The sequence below is a fragment of the Leopardus geoffroyi genome, chromosome C1, assembly GCF_018350155.1.
Source record: "Leopardus geoffroyi isolate Oge1 chromosome C1, O.geoffroyi_Oge1_pat1.0, whole genome shotgun sequence".
In the NCBI taxonomy this organism is placed as follows: domain Eukaryota; kingdom Metazoa; phylum Chordata; class Mammalia; order Carnivora; family Felidae; genus Leopardus; species Leopardus geoffroyi.
This window is the reverse complement of record NC_059328.1, coordinates 142,838,586-142,865,823: the sequence shown is the minus strand read 5'-3', so window position 1 is coordinate 142,865,823 and position 27,238 is coordinate 142,838,586. Positions and strand designations below refer to the sequence as shown.

The 27,238-nt window shown below is 37.5% G+C and overlaps 1 protein-coding gene across 6 annotated transcripts in view; it reads left to right on the top strand.

Annotated features, from left to right (window-relative positions):
* STAM2 (signal transducing adaptor molecule 2) overlaps positions 1-27,238 on the top strand; it is a 55,557-nt gene that overhangs the window by 16,244 nt on the left and 12,075 nt on the right. Inside the window, exons 1-10 of one of the 6 annotated variants that reach the window (XM_045479833.1) lie at positions 3,682-3,793; positions 8,721-8,805; positions 10,409-10,484; positions 10,603-10,701; positions 11,624-11,770; positions 13,936-14,005; positions 14,599-14,785; positions 23,940-24,034; positions 26,861-26,943; positions 27,085-27,172. In XM_045479833.1, coding sequence (XP_045335789.1) covers positions 8,768-8,805; positions 10,409-10,484; positions 10,603-10,701; positions 11,624-11,770; positions 13,936-14,005; positions 14,599-14,785; positions 23,940-24,034; positions 26,861-26,943; positions 27,085-27,172 — 883 coding nt within the window. In that variant the 5' untranslated portion in view covers positions 3,682-3,793; positions 8,721-8,767. Of the gene's footprint in view, positions 1-3,681; positions 3,794-3,827; positions 3,928-8,720; positions 8,806-10,408; positions 10,485-10,602; positions 10,702-11,623; positions 11,771-13,935; positions 14,006-14,598; positions 14,786-23,939; positions 24,035-26,860; positions 26,944-27,084; positions 27,173-27,238 lie in introns of those variants that run through there. The other 5 variants (XM_045479834.1, XM_045479832.1, XM_045479831.1 and 2 more) reach the window with 5 other exon arrangements.

The window sequence follows — 27,238 nt, the reverse complement described above, 5'->3', positions numbered from 1 at the left end:
GACCTCTTCTTGGCGCATGTATGGAGAGAGAGAGAGATAGTGAGCTCTGTGTTCTCTTCTTATTAGGATACTAATCCTATTGGATCAAGATCCCATCCTTATGACCTCATTTAACCTTTAGAGGTTTATTCTCCAAATACAGCAACACTGTGGGTTAGGGCTTCAATATCTGAATTTTGTGGGAACACAAACAAGAACTGCATAGACTCCCTGCACTGCACAGCCTTTCAGCCCCATAGTCGGTGATCTCTGCTAGACTTCTTAGAGACTCAAGTAGCCTAGCCCTTGACCGAGGACCCATGGTAAGGTCCCTGTGCTCAGAAGTTTGGTCTGTTGCTCTACTTGGGCTAGTTCTCCTTGTGTTGGGACAGGAAAGTGTTCCCAGGCAAAAACTAGGGACATTATGGGGCTTACTTCACATTTCCCTTCCCTCAAAAGATCTCAGACCTGCACTGCCTGTTATTCATTTCCTGAACACAATTGCATTATATATTGTGGCCTGTTTTGTTCTTGTTTTTGGTAGAATAGCAAATCTGATAGCGGACACTCTGCCATGGTTGGAGGCAGACCGGTCGTGAGTTTTTATTTGCAAACATAGTAGGAGGAACCTTATAAATCTCTTCTGAGCATTTTTCTTTTATATAGTTAAATTTTAAAAATAACTGGTAGAGCCTATTTCATTAAAAGTTTTCTGGGTAGACTTGAATTCTTTTTAAAGTTTTATGCTAAACACAATGCACTGTGTAGAGGGGGCGCCTTTTTGTTCTTTATAGGTATTGATGGACAGAATATGATATTGTTAGAATCTTTCTGAAATATTTCAGGATATTTGAGGCTTTCTATATACAATAATCAAAACCTGGTGATGAAACATTATGACTTACACCCACCAAACCCTGGAAATTTAGAATTTAGGCCGCAGGAGGGCTTTTTAAACTCTCTCCCACTCTATGCATTTGACACAGGATAATGTGAAGTATGCCCCCAACACTGGGCAAAGTGACAGTGCTATAAAAGAATGGTTCCTTAATTATAATATTTAAAATTTTTTCCAGGAGTTTAAAATGCTCCTAAGTACATAATTTGACTGTTACTTAGTTCACTTGAAAAATGAAATCCTTTTTGGCAGACCATTATAAAATCTTCAGATTTTATACTTTTTTAAAAGAGTGAGCCCTGTATTTGTAGACCATAAACTATGCTGGATAGAGTATTCAAATCAGGATTTTTCCATTTTCTATAAAAATTAAATAAAATAAAAAACACTGTTTAGATATACTTAAAATTGTTGGAATGGTTTTTGGTAGGTATTAAATAGATTTCACATTTAATTGTGTATCACAGGACTGAAATTGAAAAAATAATCATTAAAAGTCAAGTAATCAATAATGGGTAGGTTATTAGATGGTCTCAAATCAGATTCAACTCTTTGTGTGCATATGTGTACTGACAAAATTTGGTAAATGATGATGCTTGGCTTCTCATATCAAAGAGGAAATGATAGATTCTTAGATGTTAGAACTACTGACAAATAATTAGTAAAAATATTTTTCTATCCCTGCTTCTTTCCATGTACCAAATGAAATTCCAGAGAGACTAAAGATTTACCTATTAATGAGAAATAATACATATATAAAAGAGAATATAGCTGAATGTTGAATCATCAGGTAGTTCTAAACACTGTATCAAATGATAGTATGAAAAGGAGTGTTAGATCTGTACAGCAAAAACAAAACCCTGTCATAAGCAAAGAGAAGGATGAGCATGAGACTGGCAAGTCATGTACAATAAATGTGATTTGCTTTTCAGACTCCATTGAAGTCACCTGTATATCACGGCACAGGAAGCCCTTTGCCTCCTTCTTGAGACAGTCCCTTCCCTACTTACCTTGGCTTTTGGTTAAGACTCCCAAAAAGGTATTGTCATTCCTCTTTAGTAAACAAGCAGAGAACTGGAACCTCATAAGCCCACTAGTGCTATTGCCTTTTATTGCCACATGGTGTTGCTAGTGAAGTTTGATCCTGTATAGCCCCTTTGGATGTTTGCTCAGCAAACTAGCTGGCCACAAGCTCTTGCTAGTCCAAAACTTTGTGCACACTTTAGAAAGACCACATTGGGCATCATTGTACCCACAGTAATAGGATATGGAGGAGTAACCAGCATCATTCAATTTATTTATCAAACCAGAATTTACTGAGTATCTACTGTGTGCTTCAGACTGTTCCATGCACTAGAAATAATAGTGAACAAAACAAAAATTCCTGCCATCATGGAGCTTACCTTCATTATTGGGGTTGAGGAGAGGAAGAGAGGTCGGGTGGAGACATATGAAAGACAAAGTATGCTGAAGGGCCTCTGTGTGAAATCCTGACCACTTTTAATTATCTTATATTTCTTCTATGTGGGGCATCAGTATGAGTGATACCAGTGAGTATAAGAGAGGCTGAGTACGTGGTGGATTTAAAATCACGGTGTATTGGGACGCCTGGGGGGGTTCAGTCGGTTGAGCGTCCAACTCTTGATTTTGGCTCAGGTCATGATCTCATGTTTTGTGAGATCAAGCCCCACATTGGGCTCCACACTTGGGTTTCTTTCTCTTCCTCTCTCTCTTCCCCTCCCCACTCATGAGCCCATGTGCACATGCTCTCTCTTTCAAAATAAATACATAAACTTAAAAAAATAGTAAAAAACAATGCACTTAAGGCAGAGAAAGCATTTAAAAAAAATCAATGTGTTGATTGTATAGGTATTTTGTGGCCACTCTGTATATATGGTACATCACACTGTTACTTAAAAATATTGTTATAGGTGTATAATTATGAACATAGGTGTTTATATAAGTAGAAATGCAAGTTAGCAAATAATACATTTAATATGATCACAAGTATTAGTGAGGAATACTTTTTCTCTACCTCTGAGGTTTCCTTCCTGAGAAGGGAATTCCGTTAGTGTTCACCCTGAGTCTGCTCTGGCTCCCTTAGTCATTTCAACCTTGATGTAATGACTTATTTGATTGGTAAATTTGAGACTAGTTGGCCCAGTGGATGCACTTCATTGATGTGACAGGGCTAGCGAGTCTTTCCACAGCCATCAAGTGATTTCTCATCTCCTCCATGGAATAAGTTGTGCAGAGACTTATCCTGCAGGGAGCAGTCTGTGCCTGTTTAGTGCTAAGACATGCTCTCCTCTGAGGTTCACAATTAGCAAGCCCATTTATCTAATAAACCTACAGCTTCTGTTAGTAATAGCAATGATATTTTATTCTTTGTTTCTCAACTTGTTCACAACTTTGGCAGGGAAGGAGGTATCAGCTTTTGGGTGCTCTTTTTGGAGGCACCTCATACATACGATTCTATTTTATTTAGTTTACATATATTTTTATTTTTCCATATTCATGTAGAAAAATGTCTGGAAAGATAAGCATCATGGTTTCAAAAGAGGTTGGTAGAAGTTTTTTTTCTTGTCTGTACTTTTGAATTCACCGAATTCATTAGATGTGGGAAAGAAAAGAAAAAAAGTAAGAAAACATTTAAAAATTTAAAAAATGTATGCAATAAAATAGAATGAAATGAAGAAAGTAAACTACAAAAAATGTTTTAAAAAGTTAAAATAGTAAAAAAAAAATAAAAATTTAAAAAGCCCCAGAAAATAAAAATAAATTTTTCTCTTTCTGTATCCAAGAATAAGAAAAGAACAAAGACAAGAAATGAATAGATGGACCCGTGAACAGAATGAAATCCGAATGAAATTACATCTAGTTTCCCCTGGAAGTCAACTGTGAAGCACTAAGCAGGTGGAGAGACTTGTGGTGGTCCTTTAGGGCCTGAGCTTGGTTGGCGCAGTTGGACGGGGCTTGGCGTAACAGCTGTTCTCCACTAGATGGTGCTGCTTAGCTTACTGAGGTGGATTGGTGTGGTGCACATGCAGGTGTGTGTGCATGCTTGGGAGAGGTGAAAATGGCATCACCCAGCTTCCCAGTCTCTGGTACCAGAATAATTGCGCTCAGCAATTGTGACCAGCAGTCAAGCACCCCTCCTTTGTCTTCAGCTTCCATTCACTCCCCACATCTATGCTGTCTGCTTCCAAGCTGTCAGCCTGGCAGCAGCACCTCCCTCCTGAATTATATCTCATATGGGGCTCTTTCCAAACCCCTCACTTCTGAGAGCCCTGTGGTTTGGACCGACTCCAGCACTCTGGGGAGGGTCTTGCCGAGCAGTGGTTGGGTCCTGGCTCGCCCCTGGGAATGTTTGTGCGGTCACTGTTGCAGAGGTTCCGAGATTGCGGCTGGGTGCCTGCTTGCCCCAGAAAAAGTTTGTGCGATTGCCCAGCAGCAGAGGTTCAGAGATTATGGCAAAACAACACACAGCTGGTGCCAGGTTTCACCACACCCTTGCATCTTTGTTCCAATATGAGCACATGTGGCTGTTCTCCAGGTAGGGTCCACTGGGACCGTTCCCTGTGAGGAGGCCATATGGCCTCTACCAAATGCCCTCCTAGCAGAGGAACCACTTCTTGTGTGGCCCACGGACCCCTCAGATCTCACTGCCTGCTCCTGGGAATTTGCCCTTCCCACCAGGGCACTGCTAGATACTGAGCTACAGAATTTCTGACTCTGCTGTCCCCTGTTTATAGAGTCCTAATGGAATTGAAGCCTCTTTCTCCCTTTCTTGTTCAGTCCCGTGTGGGTGTTTCCACTCTTTCTCTTTCTCTCCACCTACTTCTGGGGAGAGTGCTTCTCACGCACTCTCCCCTGCTCTCTCTGTCCCCTCTCCGCAAAAACAGCTCCCTACCCCCTGTGGCTTTTCTCTCCTCCATTTCACCTCTCTGAGCTCTGTATCTGCCGAGTTCTATGGCTCAAGTTATGCAGATTGTTGTGTTCATCCTTAGATCAATTTTCTAGGTGTGCAAAATGGTTTGGTGCTGATCTAGCTGCATTTCAGGGATGAGAGAAGCCGGGAACTTCCATGCTGCTCTGCCATTTTGGCCCCCTGAATTTATTAGATATGAAATAAAAAAATTGTTAAGGGGCGTCTGGGTGGCTGAGTCAGTTGAGCGCCCAACTCTTGATTTCAGCTCAGATCACGAGCCGCAGGGTGGGGGATTGAGCACTGCGTTGGGCTCCGTGCTGAGTGGAGCCTCCTTAAGATTCTATTTCTCTCTCTCTCTCTCTCTCTCTCTCTCTCTCTTTCTCTTTCTCTCTCTCTCCTTCCCCTTCCCTGACTTGTGCTTGTACTCTCTCTCTAAAAAAGAAAAGAAAATTAGTGGTTAAATATTTTAAACCTCTAAAATATACAGCCTGGTCTGACTTCCCATGTAGAAGAATTAGTCATCTTTGTACAAGGACAAAAGCTGGACGCGAATAGTTTCCATGTCATAGCCTAGTGTTTGAGTCTAGAACTTATAGTAGGCAAAAATCTATTACATTTCTTAAATCTCTGGCTTGTCATTTTATTACACTTGTCACAATAATTGTTTTCCATCCATTATAATAGTGTGAAGCAGTTTGCATGGTTTTTAAAAGTGAGTTCTGGCATTTAACTGAGGTTAACTAGATTCTGTATTTTTCTCTCCTACTTGTAAAGTATAGCTGTTTGCTAAGCCTGTTTATTTTTTGGCTTTTATTATTCCTTTTAAAAAAGGAACAGCTCTAGAATTCTACCATCCTTCCTGCTTATCACTGTGATAAGTCCATATGAATATAATACTCAGGTTTGACCATATTTGAAATTATGTGTTTATTAAAAGAGATTAGATTTAAAAATATTGCTAAAGTCATAATTTTTATATCCTTATCCCTCTATATTAGCAGAAAAGAAGTATCTCCTGATTTTGAAATTTTGTAAAAGTCAATCAAGTAAAAATGCAACATAATTCAGTGATGATATTCTCATCATGCTTTTTTTTTTTTTTTTTTAATGTTTTATTCATTTTTTGAGACAGAGAGAGACAGAGCATGAACGGGGAAGGGGCAGAGAGAGAGGGAGACACAGAATTGGAAGCAGGCTCCAGGCTCCGAGCCATCAGCCCAGAGCCCGACGCGGGGCTCGAATTCACGGACCGCGAGATCGTGACCTGGCTGAAGTCGGACGCTTAACCGACTGCGCCACCCAGGCGCCCCTCATCATGCTTTTTAACAATTCACTTTTTAATTGTTATTTTGATTATGAAATACTTCAGACCACAAAAACATGCTGAGAATAAAATAATCTCTAGATATTTCATGTACAACTTAATAAATAAAATTTTATAAATACAAGTAAGCCCCTGTGTACCCTTTTTTTTTTTTAAATTTTTAATGTTTATTTACTTTTGAGACAGAGACAGAGAACGAGCAGGGAAGGGGCAGAGAGAGAGGGAGACACAGAATCTGAAGCAGGCTCCAGGCTCTGAGCTGTCAGCACAGAGCCCGACGCGGGCCTCGAACTCATGAACTGCGAGATCATGACCTGAGCCCCGAAGTCGGACGCTTAACCGACTGAGCCACCCAGGCGCCCTATGTGTACCCAGTTTTGATCCCTCATCCTAGTTTGCTAGGATGAGGGATAGTTTGGTATTTATCATTCTTATGTGTATGCTATAAATATTTTTACTACCTATGTATGTATTACTAAAGACTATAGTGTATTTTTTAATGTTTTACAACCTTATACGAAACATCCATATATTGCTAGTGAGAATGTAAAACGGAACAACTGCTTTGGAAAACTTTTGCCAGTTCCTAAAAAAGTTAAATACAGAATTTTTTTACCATACAACGCAGCACTTTTCTTAGGTACATACCAAAGAGAGAGGTATAAACCACACAAAACTTGCACAGAGATGTTCATAGTAGCATTGCACTACGCATAGCCAAAAAGTTAAAAAAAAAATAAAACCAAACAATGACCAAATAATCAACTGGTGAATGGATAAATACAACGAGGTAGATCTACAAATGGAATATTATTCAGTCATAAAAATAACTGAAGTACTGATGCATACTTCAGCATAGATGAACTTGAAAACGTTGTACTAAATGAAAGAAGCTAGTCACAAAAGACCATGTATGATTTTATTTATATGAGAAATACAGATTAGGCAAATTTATAGAGATATGAAGTAGACTAGTGGTTATCTAGGGTGGGGATTATGGGGGGAGATTGGACTGTGACTGCCAATGGGTATGGATTTCTTTTTAGGGTGGTGAAATGTTCTAGAATTAGATAATAGTGATAGTTGCACAACTCTGAATACACTAAAAAAATCAAATGGTACACGTTAAATTGGGTGAGTTGTATTGTGATGTGAACTGTATCTCAGTAAAGCTGTTTAGAAAGTTTATGTGAATGTCATATATTCTGCCATTAGCTTTTTAAACTCAGTATAAACCAAATCATTATATTTTGGGATTTATACATTTTTTGAACATTTAGTTATATATAACTCAATTTTCATATTCTGTTGTATGAATTTACTATTATTTTATTAATCATTTTCCTCTTTTGCCCTTTAAAAACAATGCTTTTGTTGGGTACCCAGGTAGCTCAGTTGGTTAAGTTTCTAACTTTGGCTCAGGTCATGATCTCATGAACCATGAGATGAGCCCCATGTTGGGGGCTCCATGCTGTGAGCGCTGAACCTGCTTGGAATTCTCTCCCTCTCTCCCTGCCCTTCCTCTGTGCCCTCTGTCTTTCTTTCTCTCTCAAAAATAAGCTTTAGGGGCACCTGGGTGGCTCAGTCGGTTAAGCGGCCGACTTCGGCTCAGGTCATGATCTCGCGGTCCGTGAGTTCGAGCCCCGCATCGTGCTCTGTGCTGACCGCTCAGAGCCTGGAGCCTGTTTCAGATTCTGTGTCTCCCTCTCTCTGACCCTCCCCTGTTCATGCTCTGTCTCTCCCTGTCTCCAAAATAAATAAAACGTTAAAAAAAATTTTTTTTAAAAAAATAAAAAAATAAGCTTTAAAAAAATCCTATCAAATTCTAATTTGAAAGAAAGCCTTAAAAATATATATCATCATATAAGAAAATGTGGATTACTGTTCACTATTTGCAAAAGCATTGGTTTTTAAAAAAATTTTTTTTCGATGTTTATTTTTGAGAGAAAGAGAGGGTGAGTGGGTAAGGGGCAGAGAGTGGGGAAGACCCAGAATCCGAAGCAGGCTCCAGGCTCTGAGCTGTCAGCACAGAGCCTGACGCGGGGCTCCAACTCACAAACCATGAGATGATGACCTGAGCTGAAGTTGGACGCTTAACTGGACACTTAACCGACTGAGCCACCCAGGAGCCCCAAAGCGTTGTTGTTGTTGTTGTTGTTGTTGTTGTTGTTGTTAATGTTTGTTTATTTTTGAGAGAGCGTGAGAGAGAGGGGGACAGAGAATCCAAAGCGGGCTCTGTGCTGACAGCACATCTTGTGAACCATGAGATTATGACCTGAGCCAAAATCAAGAATCAGACGTTTAACTGACTGAGCCATCCAGGCGCCCCTAGAATTTTATAGAATTATTGCTGATTTGTAACTTATTTAGTATTATTTCACTGTTTAGAAGAAATTTTATTGGTGTACCTTAGAACATTTAATTCATATAGCTATACAATTTAAAGTTGAAAATACTTTATCTTCTGAAATTTTTCTGTAGTTCTTTTATATTTGGCAAAAGAAAAGGTTTTAACTACTGTGCCTTTTTTGGTATTTTATTGTTAATTGAGACATGTCCTAATTTTTGTGTGTGCTGATATTTTATAGAAAAAGCCACAAATGAGTACAACACTACAGAAGATTGGAGTCTTATTATGGACATATGTGACAAAGTTGGGAGCACTCCTAACGGGTAAGATGCCCAGTCATGCATGGTGAATGTCTAGGAGCTTAATTACCTGTCTCTTTGCCTGATACAACTTTGAGAGGAAAATGGGATTTTACTGTTTACTTTTGGGGGACAAAAGTAAAGAGATCCTGGTGGCCAGATTTATGGGACTAACCTTATCATGAAAGAACAAATGGAAAAGAGTTCAACTGAAACCTGAGACATATGAAAATATGTAATTAGGGCTTTTACACAATAGGAACACGTGTTAACAATGAAAGTTGTTTAGGGAATTCCCCTGTGACTTAGACATGTATGGGAGCCTTTTAATAAAGTAGATAAATATAATAATATAGTAGGTAATATACTGAAAAAGCTCTTTGATAATAGATGAAAATAATAATATGATGAAAAAGTGAATATAAAAAAGTGCTTTTGGGAGAGAATGCAATAAGTAAGCTGAACTGATCTATACTTTAGAAGTTTAGCAGACTGATGAAAGTATTTGTTTTAACATTACAACTTTTCAAAGTACCTTCATACATGTTTATACTGAAAACTTGGAAGACTATGTCTTGGTAATTTTTTTTATGATAAGAATTTGTTGTCTGAACACTAAACCTGTCTTGAAGAAAAAAGGTAATTTATATGACATAGTTTTTTTGTGTTGATCTTTTGGAAATGATTTGGCTCTTGATTGGGGAATATACAACATTTACAGCAAGCTCCTTTTTTTTCTTTTTTTTTTTTTTTGAGTCCTGCAGTTCTATGAACGAATGATTGTGTAGAATCATTTTACAGATTTTTTTTTTTTAATTTTTTTTTAACGTTTTTTTATTTATTTTTGAGACAGGGAGAGACAGAGCATGAACAGGGGAGGGTCAGAGAGAGGGAGACACAGAATCCGAAACAGGCTCCAGACTCTGAGCTGTCAGCACAGAGCCCGACGCGGGGCTTGAACTCACGGACTGCGAGATCATGACCTGAGCCGAAGTCGGCCGCTTAACCGACTGAGCCACCCAGGCGCCCCTCATTTTACAGATTTAATCCTTTAATGAAATGAAGTTTGCAGGATGTTATTTATTTACTCATTTACTTAACGTTATTTTGAGAGAGAGAAAGAGAGAGAGCCTGTGCGCACGTGTATGCAAGCAAGCAGGGGAGGACAGTGCTAAATCACTGGAAGGCATTGGTAAATATTAAGGCACAGGAAAGTGGACAGTGGAAAATATTTTTTGGGGGGGACAAAGTTTTTATTTAAATTCCAGTTATTTAATACACAGTGTAATACTAGTTTATGGTGTACAATTTAGGAAATATTTTTTTAATGTTTGAGAGAGAGAGAGCACATGCACACATGGGGGAGGGACAGAGAAAAAGGAGTGAGAATCCCAAAAATGCTCCAGGGAGCTGTTAGCATGGAGTCTGACATGGGGCTTGATCTCACAAACCGTGAGATTATGACCTGGGCTGAAATCCAAAGAGTCAGAAGTTTAACTGACTGAGCCACCCAGGTGCCCTTGCAGGATTTTATTTTTAAATTTAAAGTTATTTGGTAGGCCTTATATTTTTAATGTTTAAGTTGAAATTCTGAATAAATCCTTAACCTTCTTCATTTTTTTCTTAGAGCAAAAGATTGCCTAAAAGCCATAATGAAAAGGGTAAATCATAAGGTTCCTCATGTTGCTCTGCAGGCGTTAACTGTAAGTAAAAGTCATGTTATTTATTATTTGACCCAAATTTTAAATGTGTATTTATTTCAGTAAGTTAAATAAGATAATATCTCAACATTTGTATATTGATTTTTATTTTAATTAATAGCTTCTTGGGGCTTGTGTGGCAAACTGTGGAAAGATATTTCATTTAGAAGTATGTTCCCGTGATTTTGCAACAGAAGTACGTGCTGTGATAAAAAATAAGGTAAATTTTAAAAAGAGAAGAATTTAAGTCATTAAAAAGTGCATATACTGTATGTCATTTTAACTCTATATAGCGTTAATAAAATTGTTATAAATGAAATAATTTTTAGATAAGTTTGAGATGAAATAAACTTCCTTTTCTAAAACTTGATGTTTTCATTTGAAGCACCAAAACCTGTTTTTCTTCCCAAAACATATATACTAGTGATAATAGCTCTTCTTTATTGAGAGTTAGTAAGCAGTCACTGCTCTAAGAATTTTACATATACTATCTTGTTTAATGCTCTTAATAGAAGTTAGATTCTCTTGTCATTCCTTTTTTATCAATACAGAAACTGAGCCTTAGAGAGAAGTTGAGTAACTTGTCCTAGGTCATGTGACTAGTAAGTAGCACAGCTGAGGTTCAGATCTAGGTTTCCGTACCTTCAAAGTCCAAACTACCACTATCCTGTCCAGATTCTCATTAGAGATAACAAGCAAAGGGGGTCTTTACTTTAGAGCAGGGCCGGGACGGGGGGTGGGGGGTGTTTTCACAATAGGGTTGTTATTGATATCCTTGGGATAGAAACTCTGAAGCACCGTTCTCTTGCTATTAGTAAAATCCCAGAATTTTAGTTTGGTTGATATAAAAAGCTTAGTCTAATGTTGAGCATATTAAGAAAACAAGAAATAACCTCTGAATATAAAAAATCTGTTGTCATTATAGTAAGAGTTAGAAATTGATGTTTAAAAGGGTAATTTTACAAGAAATAACTCTATCTTAAAGCAAAAATAGGCATTTACCAAGTACTCATGTAGGCTGAGGATTGCTTGACTTTCGTTGATGTTTAATTTTGGTGGTAATTCTCTTTGTTAAATGTTTCAAGTTCTTTAACCATTACTTAACCATAGTTTTATTTCTTTCTTTGCATTGCCCTTAAAAGGCTCATCCTAAAGTGTGTGAAAAACTGAAATCTTTAATGGTGGAGTGGTCAGAAGAATTTCAGAAGGATCCTCAGTTTAGTCTAATATCTGCAACTATTAAATCTATGAAAGAAGAAGGAATTACTTTTCCTCCAGCAGGTTCTCAGGTAAGAGATTCACTTACACCCATGGTTGATCTTATACTATTTTGAAGGTACGTATCATATAAAGGCTGAACCAAGTCTGTCTTAATCATCATTTCCCACCTCCACTCTCCAGGTGCCTATCTGAAATAGCGCCTTATATTAGTAGATGTTCTAATTGTTGAGTGAATTTCTTTTTTTGTTTTAAGTTTGTTATTTTGAGAGAGAGGGAAAGAGAGAATCCCAAGCAGGCTTATCACTGTCAGTACAGAGCTCAGTGTGGGGTCAAACTCATAAACCGTGAGATCATGACCTGATCCGAAACCACGACCCGACTGCTTAACAGACTGAGCCATCTAGGTGCCCCTCTTGAGTGAATGTCTTATACTTATCAGAACTTTGAAAAGTGAATCAGCCATAAATAATCTGTTTAATGCTACTCTAAGTCTAGAGTAATGCAAAAGGCATATATGTATGAGGGAGCCCTTATGTTTAAGAAATTTATAGTAAAGTTGGATTGTTATAGACAGGTGAAAAATAACTAAATTATAAGTGACACATATGGATGAGGGATGGGTAGGATGGGTAACAAAGACAGGATGCCAGGAGAGAAAGGTAACTACAGACTGGGATGGTAAAGAGGTAGAATTTTTAGACTGGAGTGCATTTCAGTATGTAGACAGGAGAGGAGATCCTACTGGGGGAAGAATGATACAAACAAGTTTATGGAATTGAGAAAGCTCAACACCAATTTTTTGAAGAGTGAATATGCCTGCAGGGAATGGTTTACAAATAGATAAGGGGAACTATAAGACTAGAAATTTATTTGAGGAGATGGGAAGATAGCTTTAGTAGGACAGGGGTGAAGGTCAGGATAATAAGCCACAGAGTGGGCTGTCTAAGTGTGGGAGAAAAACACTATCTTAAGTTATGCCTCAGTGCCTCTTTCCTTCCAGTTAATATTGGGATATGGACTAGGGAAAGAAACTAAGAGAAGTACTGTATATTTTATTTTACTTTAGACTGTAGACTACACAGTCAAAAAGAATCTTTATAGCTGAGCAGAACTAAGGGTTCAAGGGAGAATTTGGGGACAAAAACCTTATAAGTAATAAAAGCAAGCATTTTTCTGCTTTGTCCTTTCTGCATGTCATTAAAAACCTGTGTGTGTGTTTTTTTAAATATGAAACTTGTTGTCAAATTGGTTTCCGTACAACACCCATTGCTCATCCCAACAGGTGCCCTCCTCAATGCCCATCACCCACTTTCCCCTCCCTCCCACCCCCATCAACCCTCAGTTTGTTCTCAGTCTTTAGGAGAGTCTCTTATGGTAAAAACCTGTGTTTAACGAACTGGTTGATGGTTCAGGATCCTGGACATCTCTGTCTTCCATGGCTTTAACGTTGTTTTTAATTTATTTTTTATTTTTTATTTTTGAAAATTGTTTTTGTGAGACAGAGGCAGCGTGAGCAGGGAAAAGGCAGAGAGAGAGAGAGAGAGAGAGAGAGATAGAGAGATAGATAGATACACAGAATCCAAAGCAGGCTCCAGGCTCTGAGCTGTCAGCACAGAGCCCAGCGTGGGGCTCGAACTCATGAACCGTGAGATGATGACCTGAGCTGAAGTCAGAAGCTCAACTGAGTGAGCCACATAGGCACCCCTGTCTTCCATGCCTTTAAATTTAAGCATGAGCCTCCTAATTCTGATGTGCCTGAGGTGCCACCATGATTCAAGTACAATGGTACTAAAAGAGCTTAATAAGTATTCCTAGAACCGCACCTATTGTCTCCATCCACCCTCTTCTTTTCAGTAATTATTATGGCTTCTTGCTGCCTCTCCTAGACTTCAGTGTCCCTCACTGAATAAAATACCTTGGACAGTTGAGGTTAGGAAAGTCCAATTGGGAAAGATTTGTGTTTAAGTATTTTCTGTATGCCATGATCTGTGTCATATACTAAGATTTATGCAAAATGTAAGCCAGTTTGTGCCTTGTGAGTTTATTATGTTTTCTTGAAAACCATGGTATTTTATTTTAGTATTTGAAAACTGCTACTTTAAATTTTTACAAAGAACTTCACTTTTAGAAGAAACTCTTGTCAGCTTTTTAAAAATTAACATGTGCGAGTAATTATAGAGCTTGTGTTTTCTTTGAAACAGTAGTTGTGTTCATTTTACTCATACATTTACAGACTGTCTCAGCTGCTGCCAAGAATGGTACATCATCGAACAAAAACAAAGAAGATGAAGACATAGCTAAAGGTAAATGCTCAAGCGTGTATAATTTAATATTGCTTAAAACATCCTTGCCAGAACAATTTATTTAAATAAAAATTATAATCAAACTGGGTATGCTTTTACTATTTTGCCTCATATCTAGTAGGGTCTGAAAAGTAAGGAAAACAGTTAACATGATACAAGAATGATTTAATTCATAATCATTGTCAATAATACGTATTTAATGTCTTACCTTTGGAGAGATTTCATTTCACCTTTTCTTTAATGCCAAAGTTATGAGTCAAGCACAGAAATATGTTCACGGCTTGTCCTATATGGAAAGCTACCCATATTATAATGTCACAATCTGTTTGCTATAAAAATAATAGCTGCTGTATATGACAGACTGTGATAATAAGGAATGAGCAAAAACTTTATTTTAAAAAATGTCATGATTCTCTGCCCTGCCCTCCCACACTCCAAAAAAGTTAACTGTTTAGCATTTAATTGGACAAATAAAATACTCAACTTGATTTATTCTTATTAAGTATTACATTAAAAGTATTTCTTTTTTGCTTTAAAAAAATCAGAATTAATTTTGGCTATCTTGTTTTTTGCATTTAAATTTTTCAAATTAGCTATTGAATTATCATTACAAGAGCAGAAGCAGCAGCACACAGAAACAAAATCCTTATATCCATCTGCAGAAATTCAGTTAAATAATAAAGTTGCAAGGAAAGTGAGAGCTTTATACGATTTTGAAGCCGTTGAGGACAATGAACTTACTTTTAAACACGGTGAAATTATTATTGTTTTGGATGACAGGTAAGTTTTCTATCTTTATTTCTGGAATATTTTGAAGTTATGAAGTATAATATTCTTAATTTAGAATATGGATATTGAGGTCTTTCACTTAGTATATTTAAATCATAATAGAGCCTTTTCATACCTTAATTTTTTTCTAAAATAAAATTTAATCAGGGATGCATGGATGGCTCGGTTGGTTAAGTGTCTGACTCTTGAGCTCAGCTCAGGTCATGATCTCATGCTTCATGACATCAAGCCCTGTATCGGGCTCTGTGCTGACAGCATGGAGCCTGCTTGGGATTCTCTCTCCCTCTCTGTCAGCTCCTGCCCTGCTTATGCTCTTTCTCTCTCTCTCAAAATAAATAAATTAAAAATAAAAATAAAAGTTAGTTAGATTAGGTAATGTGAGTTTGTTATTGTTTTGTTAAATTTGGTAGTATTCTCTATATCTTGGATAAAAGATGTATTAAATAATGTTACTTATCACAATTGTGAAGCATAAATATTTGGTCCTCTGAATCCATTTGCACTGGGAGTTGTGTATATCAAAAAAACTGGTAAAAAAATTTAGGAAGAAATACAGCTATATTATCTTTGGTAAAAGCAACCAAAAGCTATGCTCAGGTCTTCTCTAATTCTAAATCTGCTACTGTACCCTCCCTCACAATTACTCTATCACTTAAAGTTGCAGTAAAGAATATATCTGTTGTACACCTAAGCTAATATAGTATTGTATGTCAACTACACTTCAACTTCTAAAAAAGGGTAGATCATGGGGCACCTGGGTGGCTCAGTTGGTTAAGCATCTGACTTCGGCTCAGGTCATGATCTCACGGTTTGTAGGTTCAAGCCCCGCATCAGGCTCTGTGCTGATAGTTCAGAGCCTGGAGCCTGCTTCATATTCTGTATCTCCTTCTTTCTCTGTTCCTCCTCCTCTCACACTCTGTCTCTCTCTCTCTCTCTCTCTCTCTCTCTCAAAAATAAATAAACTTAAATAAATGTACGTATGTAGGTAGGTAGGTAGGTAGGTCTGTCTCTATTTGGGCCTAATTCTGTTTTTTACTTTGCCTTTAAAAGAAGTTGATGAGGGGCTCCTGGGTGGCTCAGTTGGTTGAGCGTCCGACTTTGGCTCAGGTCATGATCTCACGGTTCAGGAGTTTGAGCCCCATGTTGGGCTCTGTGCTGTCAGCTCGGAGCCTGGAGCCTGCTTCGGGTTCTTTGTCTTCTTCTCTCTCTGCCCCTCTGCCGCTTGTGCTCTGTCTCTCTCTGTCTTAAAAATAAATAAACGTAAAAAAAAATGTTGATGAAATTTAGTAAAAGGGTGGACATAATAGCTTATTACCGTGAACAGAGATTGCAGATGCATTTGGTATCCATTACAAATAACTTAGGATATTTAGTCTGGTGCATTTTTAAATGAGTATATACACAAAATAGTGTTACTTTGCTGCAGTAAATAGTTATTGAAAAAGTATTATGTGATAGGGTGAGGATGTGGGGTGCCTGGGTAGCTCAGTTGGCTGAGCGTCTGACTTCGGCTCAGGTCATGATCTCGCAGTTTGTGGGTTCGAGCCCCGCGTCAGGCTCTGTGCTGACATCTCAGAGCCTGGAGCCTGCTTGAGATTCTGTGTCTCCCTCTCTCTCTGCCCTTCCCCTGCTCATGCTGTGTCTCTCCCTCTCTCTCAAAAATAAACATAAAAAAATAGGGCGAGGATGCGGAGAAAGAGGATCTCTTTTGCATTGTTGGTGGCAATGCAAGCTGGTGCAGCCACTCTGGAAAACAGTATGGAGGTTCCTCAAAAAACTAAAAATAGAACTACCCTATGACCCAGAAATTGCACTAAATTGCATTTATCCACGGGATACAGGTGTGCTGTTTCAAAGGGACACATGCACTCCCATGTTTATAACAGCACTACCAACAATAGCCAAAGTATAGAAAGAACCCAAATGTCCGTCGATGGATGAATGAATAAAGAAGTGGTATATATATATACAATGGAGTATTACTTGGCAATCAAAAAGAATGAAATCTTGCCATTTGCAACTACGTGGATGGAACTGGAGGGTATTATGCTAAGTGAAATTAGTCAGAGAAAGACAAAAGTCATACGACTTCACTCATATGAGGACTTTAAGAGACAAAACAGATGAACATAAGAAAAGGGAAACAAAAATAATATAAAAACAGGGAGGAGGACAAAACAGAAGAGACTCATAAATATGGAGAACAAACTGAGGGTTACTAGAGGGGTTGTGGGAGGGGGGATGGGCTAAATGGGTAAGGGGCACTAAGGAATCCACTCCTGGAATCACTGTTGCACTATATGCTAACTAATTTGGATGCAAATTTTAAAAGAATAAAATTAAAAAAAATTTTTTTTAAAAAGTTGATGAAATTTAGTAAGGGTGGACATAATAGCTTAATACTGTGAACAGAGATTGTAGATGCATTTGGTATCCATTACAAATAACTTAGTAAGGATATTTAGTCTGGTGCATTTTTAAATGAGTATATACACAAAATAGTGTTACTTTGCTGCAGTAAATAGTTATTGAAAAAGTATTATGTACTAGGCTCTGTTTATATAAAAATGAATGAGAATGCGGTTCTGTCTTATAAAATCTAAAGTAAGGGAGTTGAAATTTCTATACAGGTATTAGTATGGAATGCAGACTGTGAATGCCATAAAGAGGCAATGTTGGGGTCCAGAAGAGACCAGATTTGTACTGGATGCAAGCATCTGGGAAAGAAGGCTTAAGCTGAGAGTTCATTTCAGGTGAACTTTGGTTTTGATGGGATAGGAAAAATTTTGCAAGAAATTGAGAGTAGGAAAAGGAAGGTCTCTTAGGTGATTAAGAAAATAATCTTTTTTTTTTTAAGAATTTTTTTTTTTTAAGTCATTGAGAATGGAACACATGACTCCTGAATGAGAGTAAATAAATATTGGTGCTCCTGGGTGGCTCAGTCAGTTGAGCATCAGACTTTGGCTCAGGTCATGATTTCGCGGTTCGTGGGTTGGAGCCCTGCATCAGGCTCTGTGCTGACAGCTCAGAACTTGGAGCCTGCTTCAGGTTCTGTGTCTCCCTGTCTCTCCGCCCCTCCCCTGCTCATGCTCTGTCTCTTTTTCTCTCAAAAATAAATAAACGGGCATGTGGGTGGCTCAGTCGGTTAAGCATCCAACTTTGTCTCAAGTCATGACCTCACAGTTTGTGAGTTTGAGCCCTGCGTCGGGATCTGTGCTGACAGCTCGGAGCCTGGAGCCTGTTTTGGATTCTGTGTCTCCCTCTCTCTCTGCTCCTTCCCTGCTCATTCTCTGTCTCCCTCTCTAAAGAAATATGTAAATAAACATTTAAAAAAAAGAAGACGACGACTAAGTAGTGTGGGCTCTGAACACTGACAGTCTGAAATGTCAGGCTTCTTAGTGTAGTTTTAGTTAGAATATTTACAAAGGAACTTAAGTTTATACTTTAAATACTGTTACGCAACTAGAAAATTAAAGACATTTATAAAATGAATGGAAAGAACACTATAAAATGAGTAGTTTTTACTCTAAGATTCAAATTTTGAGTATTTGATCTAGTGAGAAAATATTCGAAAATAAATTGCTACTTACAGGGTAATGATTAATGGCACAGATACTTTATCACTTATCTTCAGTAGGCTTCTACTACCCTGTGCTATAATAACTCAATTCTCTGACTTTTTCTTTTGTAATTGTCATGAATCCTTCATGCATACTGTATCCCTTGACATCATTTGGTGTTCACGTGGCATTATACTCCTATTATAGTCTACAGGCTTGCCATGAGTAAAGGGTTATATTGCTGTGCTGCATGTGTCTTTTCACACATGTTTAATTAGGCACAAATACATTTAACAACTTAGACCCCTATAAAACTATTTTCAGTGGAGACTTAACACTATAAAAAAGAACTTTTTTCTTAGTAACTTCTAAGAGACTCAACATGAATATGGTGGAATATGTAGGTTGATTACAGTCATTTGATTGGCTACCCCAATCTTAAAATTGCCATAGACCTCCTCATTAACACCTATAGGTTACATGTTATCATTCTGGATGATGGATTATCTTTGCAAAGGTTTTTAAGCTCAAATGCAAACTTGGGTATTAAAGTTAAATGGCAAAAAATATAAAAAATTAAAAAAAGTTAAATGGCAGTCTTCAGTTGAAAGAAGTTCATCTAAATGATTCAGAATATGCCCATCTTCATTGTTTTCATATTGCTGTGGAAATGAAAGCACAAAATTAAAATTTTCACATACAGAACTTGAAGTTGCTTGAAGCTACATCATTCTTGGATTTCAGCTTAAGAAACACTGAACTAATAGAAAAGGCACACATTTCTTATTAACAGAGTATACTAAAAAAGCTTTTCACTTTCTACATTTTTAGCTTTGTCTCACCACTCCTTGCTGACTCTTTATGTATTATTTCAAATAATCAAGTAGAATTCTTGCATTTCCAAAAATGCCATATTGTGATTAGATCCTGTGCAGCATTACACATTTGATTCTTTATTCCTGGAAACTCCTGTCGAAAGAGGCAGACACATTTAGAAAAGAAAAGGAAGTTTACTTGCAAGGAAGATTTGCAAGGGAGTCCAGGCTTTAGAAGGATTGGTCCCCTAAATTAAAAAATACGTATATTAAGGAAACGATCCCCACAAGATCACTAAGATTTCCAGATTCACTACTTGTATGTTTGTGTTTTTTTCACATGATTATCATATCCATAAATAGAGCATCAGTTATTTTCAGCCATTGTCATTACAAAAGACAGTAAATAAGTTGTCTTAGTTGGGAAGTCAGTAGCTTAAAGGAGAGGCTCAGGTTTTCATTTTTTGAGACTAAAATGAGCCAGGATAACTTTGTTTTTTGTTAGTGTGCAGTTTTCTGTTTCTTTGTATTTTTATTTTCTTGCTTATTCATAATGGTAATAGAGAATGTCATTTTTATTTCCATAACCCTAATTTCCTTTTCTTCCTGGCACTGCCTGCTTAATCTTCAAAACCCATGTAGATTTTATATCTTCTTAGAAGCCTTTAAATCTTCTCTGCTGTTAGTTTCTGGTAGTTAGAAATAGTTTCTCTTTGCTGCTATACATCCCTGAACATAGTGGCATTTTTCATACTCTGCTGCAGTCACTGCTCTACATGTCTGTCCTGCTACATGAGTTGATTTTGAGAGGAAGGGAGAAGGAGAAAACAAATCCTACAAGGTAAAGCAAGGTAACATGTTCTTAACTGGTATGAGAGGGTTGAAAAATACTGCACTAGATTTTCGTTCTTAAGGGCAGAAACCCTACCTCCATTAGCTTTGTAACTTCATTGCTTAGTCTAATGTCACTTGTCCTCTCTTTGGTAGTCTTTTCTAAGTGTTAGCTGAATGATCAGTTCATTGACAGTGAAGTTTCTGTGTTTATCATTTTTCACTCAGCTGTGATTTATTTTTACTTAATATAAAAAGCTAAATATAAATGCTGTGTTTAATGATCAGTTTGTGTAAAATTACCGTGCTGAATTACCTTAATTTAGAAATTTAAAAATTGAACAGTATTTTGTATCATTAACATTCCAAAGAATCAACTCATTGTCAGTGGAGAGAATGTAGAGCTGGGTTAGGGCTAGGAAGGAGTCATCATGCTTTGACATGGCATTTGGTTGTTTTGTCTACCTTTATGTTTCATCAAGCCTGGGGAAGGCTACACATAAAATTGTTGATAAGTTCAAATCTGTGTGTCCATTTCATAGGTTTGAAGTTTCTGGTTTTATATAAAAATTGCTCTGAGTTCAGCTGTCCTTTTTAACATGGAAGGTTTAATTTAAAAAAGCATGTGTGTAAGAGAGAATTTCTCATTCTAAATAGACATCAGCAGACATGATATATTACAATTGTCAATACATCAATTATTTTCTGGTTTTAAAAATTTGGATGATACATAGCTTGCATCTTCATAGTACTTTTTTTTTTTTTTAAGTTTATTTATTTATTTTGAGAGAGAGAGAGAGAGCACAAGCAGGGGAGGGGCAGAAAGGGGGAAACAGAGAATCTCAAGCAGGCTCCTGTCAGTGCAGAGCCCGATGTAGGGCTCGAACCCATGAACCGTGATATCATAACCTGAGCCAAGATCAAGAGTTGGATGCCCAACTGTTTGAGCCACCCAGGAGTCCACTTTGTGGTACTTTTTAAGTCAAATTATGTTTCAGAATCGTAGAAGTTAATTCATCCTGAAGTTTCATTTTTAAGAATGTCTGCTCAATAAGTCAAATTTTTGGAAAGGAGTGGACAAAATTATCCTTTCTGGATTCTATGATTGTCCATATAGAAAACCCAAGAGAATCCATGGACAAACCATTAAAATTGGTAAGAGTTCATGGTTGTCGGATACAAGCTTAACATACAGAAATCAGGGGGTGCTTTAATCACAGCTTTTAGAAAATAGAAAAAAATTGCCATTCTCAGTAGTAATAAAAAATATAGATGATCTAGGGATAAATAAACCTGATAAAGATATATAAGGACTTTATGGAGAAAGTTATAAAATTCTTTGAAAGATATAAAGAAATATATATATATATAATATGTTTATATAAATGTAATGTTTTTATTTTATTTTTTATTTTTGAGAGAGAGCGCATGAGTGGAGGAAGGGCGGAAAGAGTGAAGGAAACAGAATCTGAAACAGGCTCCAGGCTCTGAGACTGACACGGGGCTCAAACTCACAGCCTGTGAGATTATGACCTGAGCCGAAGTCGGACGCTTAACCGACTGAGCCACTCTGGCACCCGTTTAGATAAATATAAATGGAGAGAGATACCATGTTCATGGTGAAGAAAACTTTAATGTTCTAAAGATGTCATTTTTCCCATATTAATGCATAAACTCAGTGCATTTCTAATTACTATTTTTTTAACTTAAAAAAATTTTTTTTAATATTTATTTATTTTTGAGAGACAGAGCATGAACAGAGAAGGGGCAGAGAAAGAGAGGGAGACAGAGAATCCAAAGCAGGCTCCAACCTCTGAGCTGTCAGCACAGAGCCCGACGTGGGGCTCAAACCCATGAACTGAGCCGAAGTCGGATGCTCAACCAACTGGGCCACTCAGTTGCCCCTTAAGTTTTTTAATGTTTATTTTATTTTTGAGAGAGGGACAGACAGAATGTTAATGGGGGAGGAGCAGAGAGAGGGAGACACAGAATCTGAAGCAGGCTCCAGGCTCAGAGCTGTCAGCACAGAGCCCAACACGGGGCTCAAACTCACAAATCATGAGATATGACCTGAGCTGAAGTTGGTGCTTAACTGGCTAAGCCACCCAGGCACCCCAGTGCATTTTTAATTAAAATCCCAACAGGACTTTTTTTTTTTTCCCCAGAGAACTTGAAAACATTTTAATTTTAACATTAATATGGAAATATGAAAGTATGCAAGACAGAGTACTTTCCCTGCCAAGTATCAAGGCATATTAACAAGCTGTAGTAAATAAATATATAGACTGTTCAACAGAATGGAATCCAGATCCATCTGCTCATGAACAGATAGCAGCCTGCTTAAGATAGAATATTATAAATCAGTAGAAAAAATGTACTATTCAATAAATTTTTGCTGAGATTAATAGCTCTTTATACAGTACAAATAAAACTTTGATTCAGCTTCACATAGTACATACAGTTTCATTCCAAATGATTAAAGACTTACATACAGGGGAGGGATAAAAAAGAAAACCTAAAACTATTAAATATATAGGAAAATAGATTTAGAAGCTCAAGGATAGTGAACGATTTCTTTTAAGAAAACTATAAACCATAAGAGATTGCTAAATTTGATTACATGAAACGAAATACACCATGCGATAAAAGAAACCATAAATGTATGTTAAAAGACAAGTAACAGTTTGAGAGAAGGCATTTACATAATTCAGACAAACAGTTGCTATCCAGAATATATAAAGAACCCCTATAGATCCATAAAAACAAATAAATGGCCCAGTGGGAAAAGGAAAATGGACAGAAAACATGAATGAGCAGTTTACAGAAGAGGCAGTCTGAATGGCCAGCAACACATGCACATGCTCAGGATGTGCAAATGAGCACAGCCATGAGATAGGATTTCTCTCCTGTCTGATAGCAAGTGTTGCTTGGACAGTTAACACAGGTGAGGGAAAAAGACATTCTCACATGTTGCTCAGGGAAGGAGGATGGTGCATGGCTACAACCACTTTTGAGAATATTTGGCAATATTTGGTAAAATGGAAAATGTTTATATCCTTTGGCCCAGCAAGTCCATGTGTGTGAATAAGCCTAAAGAATTGTTGCTTGTGTGCACTAGAATCTAGAATGATCATCACTCCAGTCTTTATAATGGTAAAAGGCTGGAAACATTTAAGTGTCCATCATTATGGAGATCAGTAAATCAAATATACTGTGTTTGTATAATGAGTCTTTAAAAGGGATAAATAAGATACGAAAATAATAAAGTGAATTGTAGAAATCTATAATGGTTAATATATCTATAGACTTTGCTATAAGTATCTGTAAACAAATAAAAAATACACTTGCAGGAAAGCCACATACCAGCTTTATGGTAGTGGTTTGGCAGGTTAGATGTGCGATTGGGACTTGGGGTTGTTGATAAAGAGGATTCAGTGTTACCTATAATTTTTATTACTATTTTATTAAAAAAAAAATTTTTTTTTAACGTTTATTTATTTTTGAGACAGAGAGAGACAGAGCATGAACGGGGGAGGGGCAGAGAGAGAGGGAGACACAGAATCGGGAGCAGGTTCCAGGCTCTGAGCCATCGGCCCAGAGCCCGACACGGGGCTCGAACTCACGGACCGCGAAATCGTGACCTGGCTGAAGTCGGACGCTTAACCGACTGAGCCACCCAGGCGCCCCTATTACTATTTTAAAGCCCAGAATCCGATATGATCACTTGCTAATGGTTCTAAATTTTAATATAGGAATATAGATGTTTGCTTTATTTGTGCTTTTTTGTATCTTTTATTAAGTATAAGAACTGTTTAAATATAGTTGGATATGAGGTATTATTTTCAGAATCAGCTAAATTTAATTTTTATTTTAATTCTTCTTGCCATTAATGTACTAAAATGTAGAGGAACAAATGACATTTTTGTACTGTATTTTCAGTGATGCCAATTGGTGGAAAGGAGAAAATCACAGAGGAACAGGACTTTTCCCATCTAATTTTGTAACAACTAATTTAAACATAGAGTCTGAGGCAGGTAAGTTAAATTTTAAGGGTGAAGAGTAAATCTATTAAAATTTTTTACATTTGAAGTTTACGGTTTAGTTTGTTTGTTTTAAGTAATTTCTACACCAAACGTGGGGCTTGAACTGACAACCCTGAGATCAAGAGTCAGATGGTCTACCGACTAAGCCAGGCAGGTGCCCTGGTTCAATTTTGAATACAAAGTAGATTGGCATTTAACTCTTGTTTTAAATTATTTATAGACACTACAGTTTAGCTTACTTATTTATTTTTTTTTTTTTTTCCAACGTTTATTTATTTTTGGGACAGAGAGAGACAGAGCATGAACGGGGGAGGGGCAGAGAGAGAGGGAGACACAGAATCGGAAACAGGCTCCAGGCTCTGAGCCATCAGCCCAGAGCCTGACGCGGGGCTCGAACTCACGGACTGCGAGATCATGACCTGGCTGAAGTCGGACGCTTAACTGACTGCGCCACCCAGGCGCCCCAGTTTAGCTTACTTCTTAACAAGTTAAGGGGTTAATTTATCCCAGGTCATTTCCAAGAATTATTTTATTTTATTTTAAACCCTTTGAGAATTAATGTACATAGTTACATAGAAGGCATAAAACAATCTGTGATGACCATGTAAATATTTAAATCAGCATAATTATGGTTTAAGAGACAGTGTGTGTCAGTTCAGTGTAGAATATGAATTTTATTCATCACTGAACCATAGTACTGAAGGGAGCAGGTGGCATGGTGGGGGGCTGGTTGACAAGTGCCAAGTGTGATTATAAGGGTTAGGAGTACTCCTAAATTTTAGACTTTTCCTCACCTTGATTTGATCAGGGAACTTGGGACCTTGAAGCAATAATACAGCAGTATAATTAAGACTGTAGGTTCCTGCTTCAGATCTTCTGTCAACCATGCAGAGAAAGCTTCCATTTGTTACACAGGCAGGAAGGTGGGGGGGAACTGAATGTAAAGAACAGCTGACAGAGACAAAGACAGTGCACGAGCTGGGTAGGGGCAGAGACAGAGACACACACACACACAATCCAAAGCAGGCTCCAGGCTCTGAGCTGTGAGTACAGAGCCTGACGCGGGGCTCGAACTCACAAACCATGAGATTATGACCTGAGCTGAAGTTGGACTCTCAACCAACTGAGCCACCCAGGCTCCTCTTGAGTACTCATTTATTAGGTATTGTGCAAAGTCCTTGGCTTGCACTATTTCATTTAATCCTCACAAGTCTGTGAGATAGGTACTTTTGTTACCCCATTTTACAGATAAAGAAACCGAGGCTGAGGGTTTATGAGGTTAGTAGGTGCTAGAGCCATGATTCTAAAGTCTGCTGGTCTGCTCTTAGATGTACTTAAACTGACTTGTGGGACATGTCAGTGCTAGTCTGTATTATCGGTTTTAGGGAAAAAACTTAAATTGTGAAAGCTCTGTGCATTGTGTGTAATATCATCTTTGTATGGAGTGATGGCATTCAGTTAAAGTTGAAAGATGTAAAGACTCATTTAAAGACTGAGCACTTTGCCTGTATTTGTACTTTTTATTCCTGTAAACTAAGTAGTTATGAAAATTGGAGGCACTGTTTTTAATAACTTGGTGAGACCATGCTCAGGGGATCCTACATAGAAATTTCCCGTTGGCATAGGCTGGAAAGATTGAGCTGTGGTTTTAAAAGTAAAAAATACTCTGGCCTTTCAGTACATCCTCATGTTATATTGAGCTCTGCTCCTTAGGACCTGTTTGAAAGTTAGCCACATATCTGAAGTAAGCAGCTGTCAGGACTCAAAAGTCCTTTGGTTATAGAGATTTTTCTTTTTTCTGGCGGGGGGGGGGTATTTATACATTTTCTTGGAAACCTTATATACTCTTCAGAGAGAACACAGTGTCTTCAATGTGGCCTACAGAGCACAGAGATTTTTGGATTAGGGGCAAGGTAGGTTTTATTGTAATTTTATTATCAAAATTTATTAAAATACAGTACATTATAGCAGCACTCTAGTGAACATTTAAATAGTTTTCTGGATATGTATGTTTATGAATTATCTTTTAACCTTCTCTTTATGAAAGGCGTTTTTTTTTTTTTTTTTCTATTGCTTTAAAACTATTATCAAAGTGGGGCGCCTGGGTGGCTCAGTCAGTTGGGTGTCCGACATCGGCTCAGGTCATGATCTTGCAGTTCACAAGTTGGAGCCCGGTGTTGGGCTCTGTGCTCAGAGCCTGGAGCCTGCTTTCGATTCTGTGTCTCCGTCCCTCTGCCCTGCCCCGCCCCGCCCCCCTCACACTCTGTCTCTCTGTTTCTCTGTCTCTCTTAAAAATAAACAAACATTAAAAAAATTTTTTTTAACCTATTATCAAAGTTAGGTTTAAATTGGATATTTTTTTCTTATTGTGAAGATGAAATCGAGTGTTTTTTTGTTCATATGGGAAATACATTTTTATAGCAAGGAAAGTGTACTGAAGGAGCTCATATATTTGACTCTAACCCTAGTGTTAAAAACACTCAGTTTTTCAGAAAATGCCTATAATGACAGTTCCCGTTAATATTGCTCACTTGTTCCACTAGAAGGTAAGTTCCGTTGGGGCAGAGATTCTGGTCTGTTTTATTCACTCTGTATATCCAATGCCTAGAACAATACCTGACACATAGTAGTAAGGGCTAATAAATGTCTGTGGCATGAGTGGATGAACACATGAAATAATGTATGTTACTTATGAAATGTGATGACTGAAGAGTTCCTTTTTTTTTTTCTTACGGATAATCACAGGCTACTTATATATTAGTAACTAAAATACCAAAGTAAATGCTGAGGAACTTAAAGTTTACTTTGTTTCCATAGCAGCTGTGGACAAATTGAATGTAATTGATGAGGAGGAGGAGGAAATTAAGAAATCAGAGCCTGAGCCTGTTTATATAGATGAGGTAGAGTTCTTCTTTTGTTTTAATAGTTAAACTATCAATACTTTAAAATCTATTATCCTTGAGAATACTTGGAAAGAGTAATTTTTATGTTCATTGAAATGAAAGCTTTTGCGTTTTTAAAGTGCCCATTTACTTTTTTAGGATAAGATGGATAGAGCCCTGCAGGTACTCCAGAGTATAGATCCAACAGATTCAAAACCAGACTCCCAAGACCTCTTGGATTTAGAAGGTACTTAATGAGTGTTAGGGATTACTTCATTGTCATTTAATATTTTAGTTATTTATAATGTTTTAA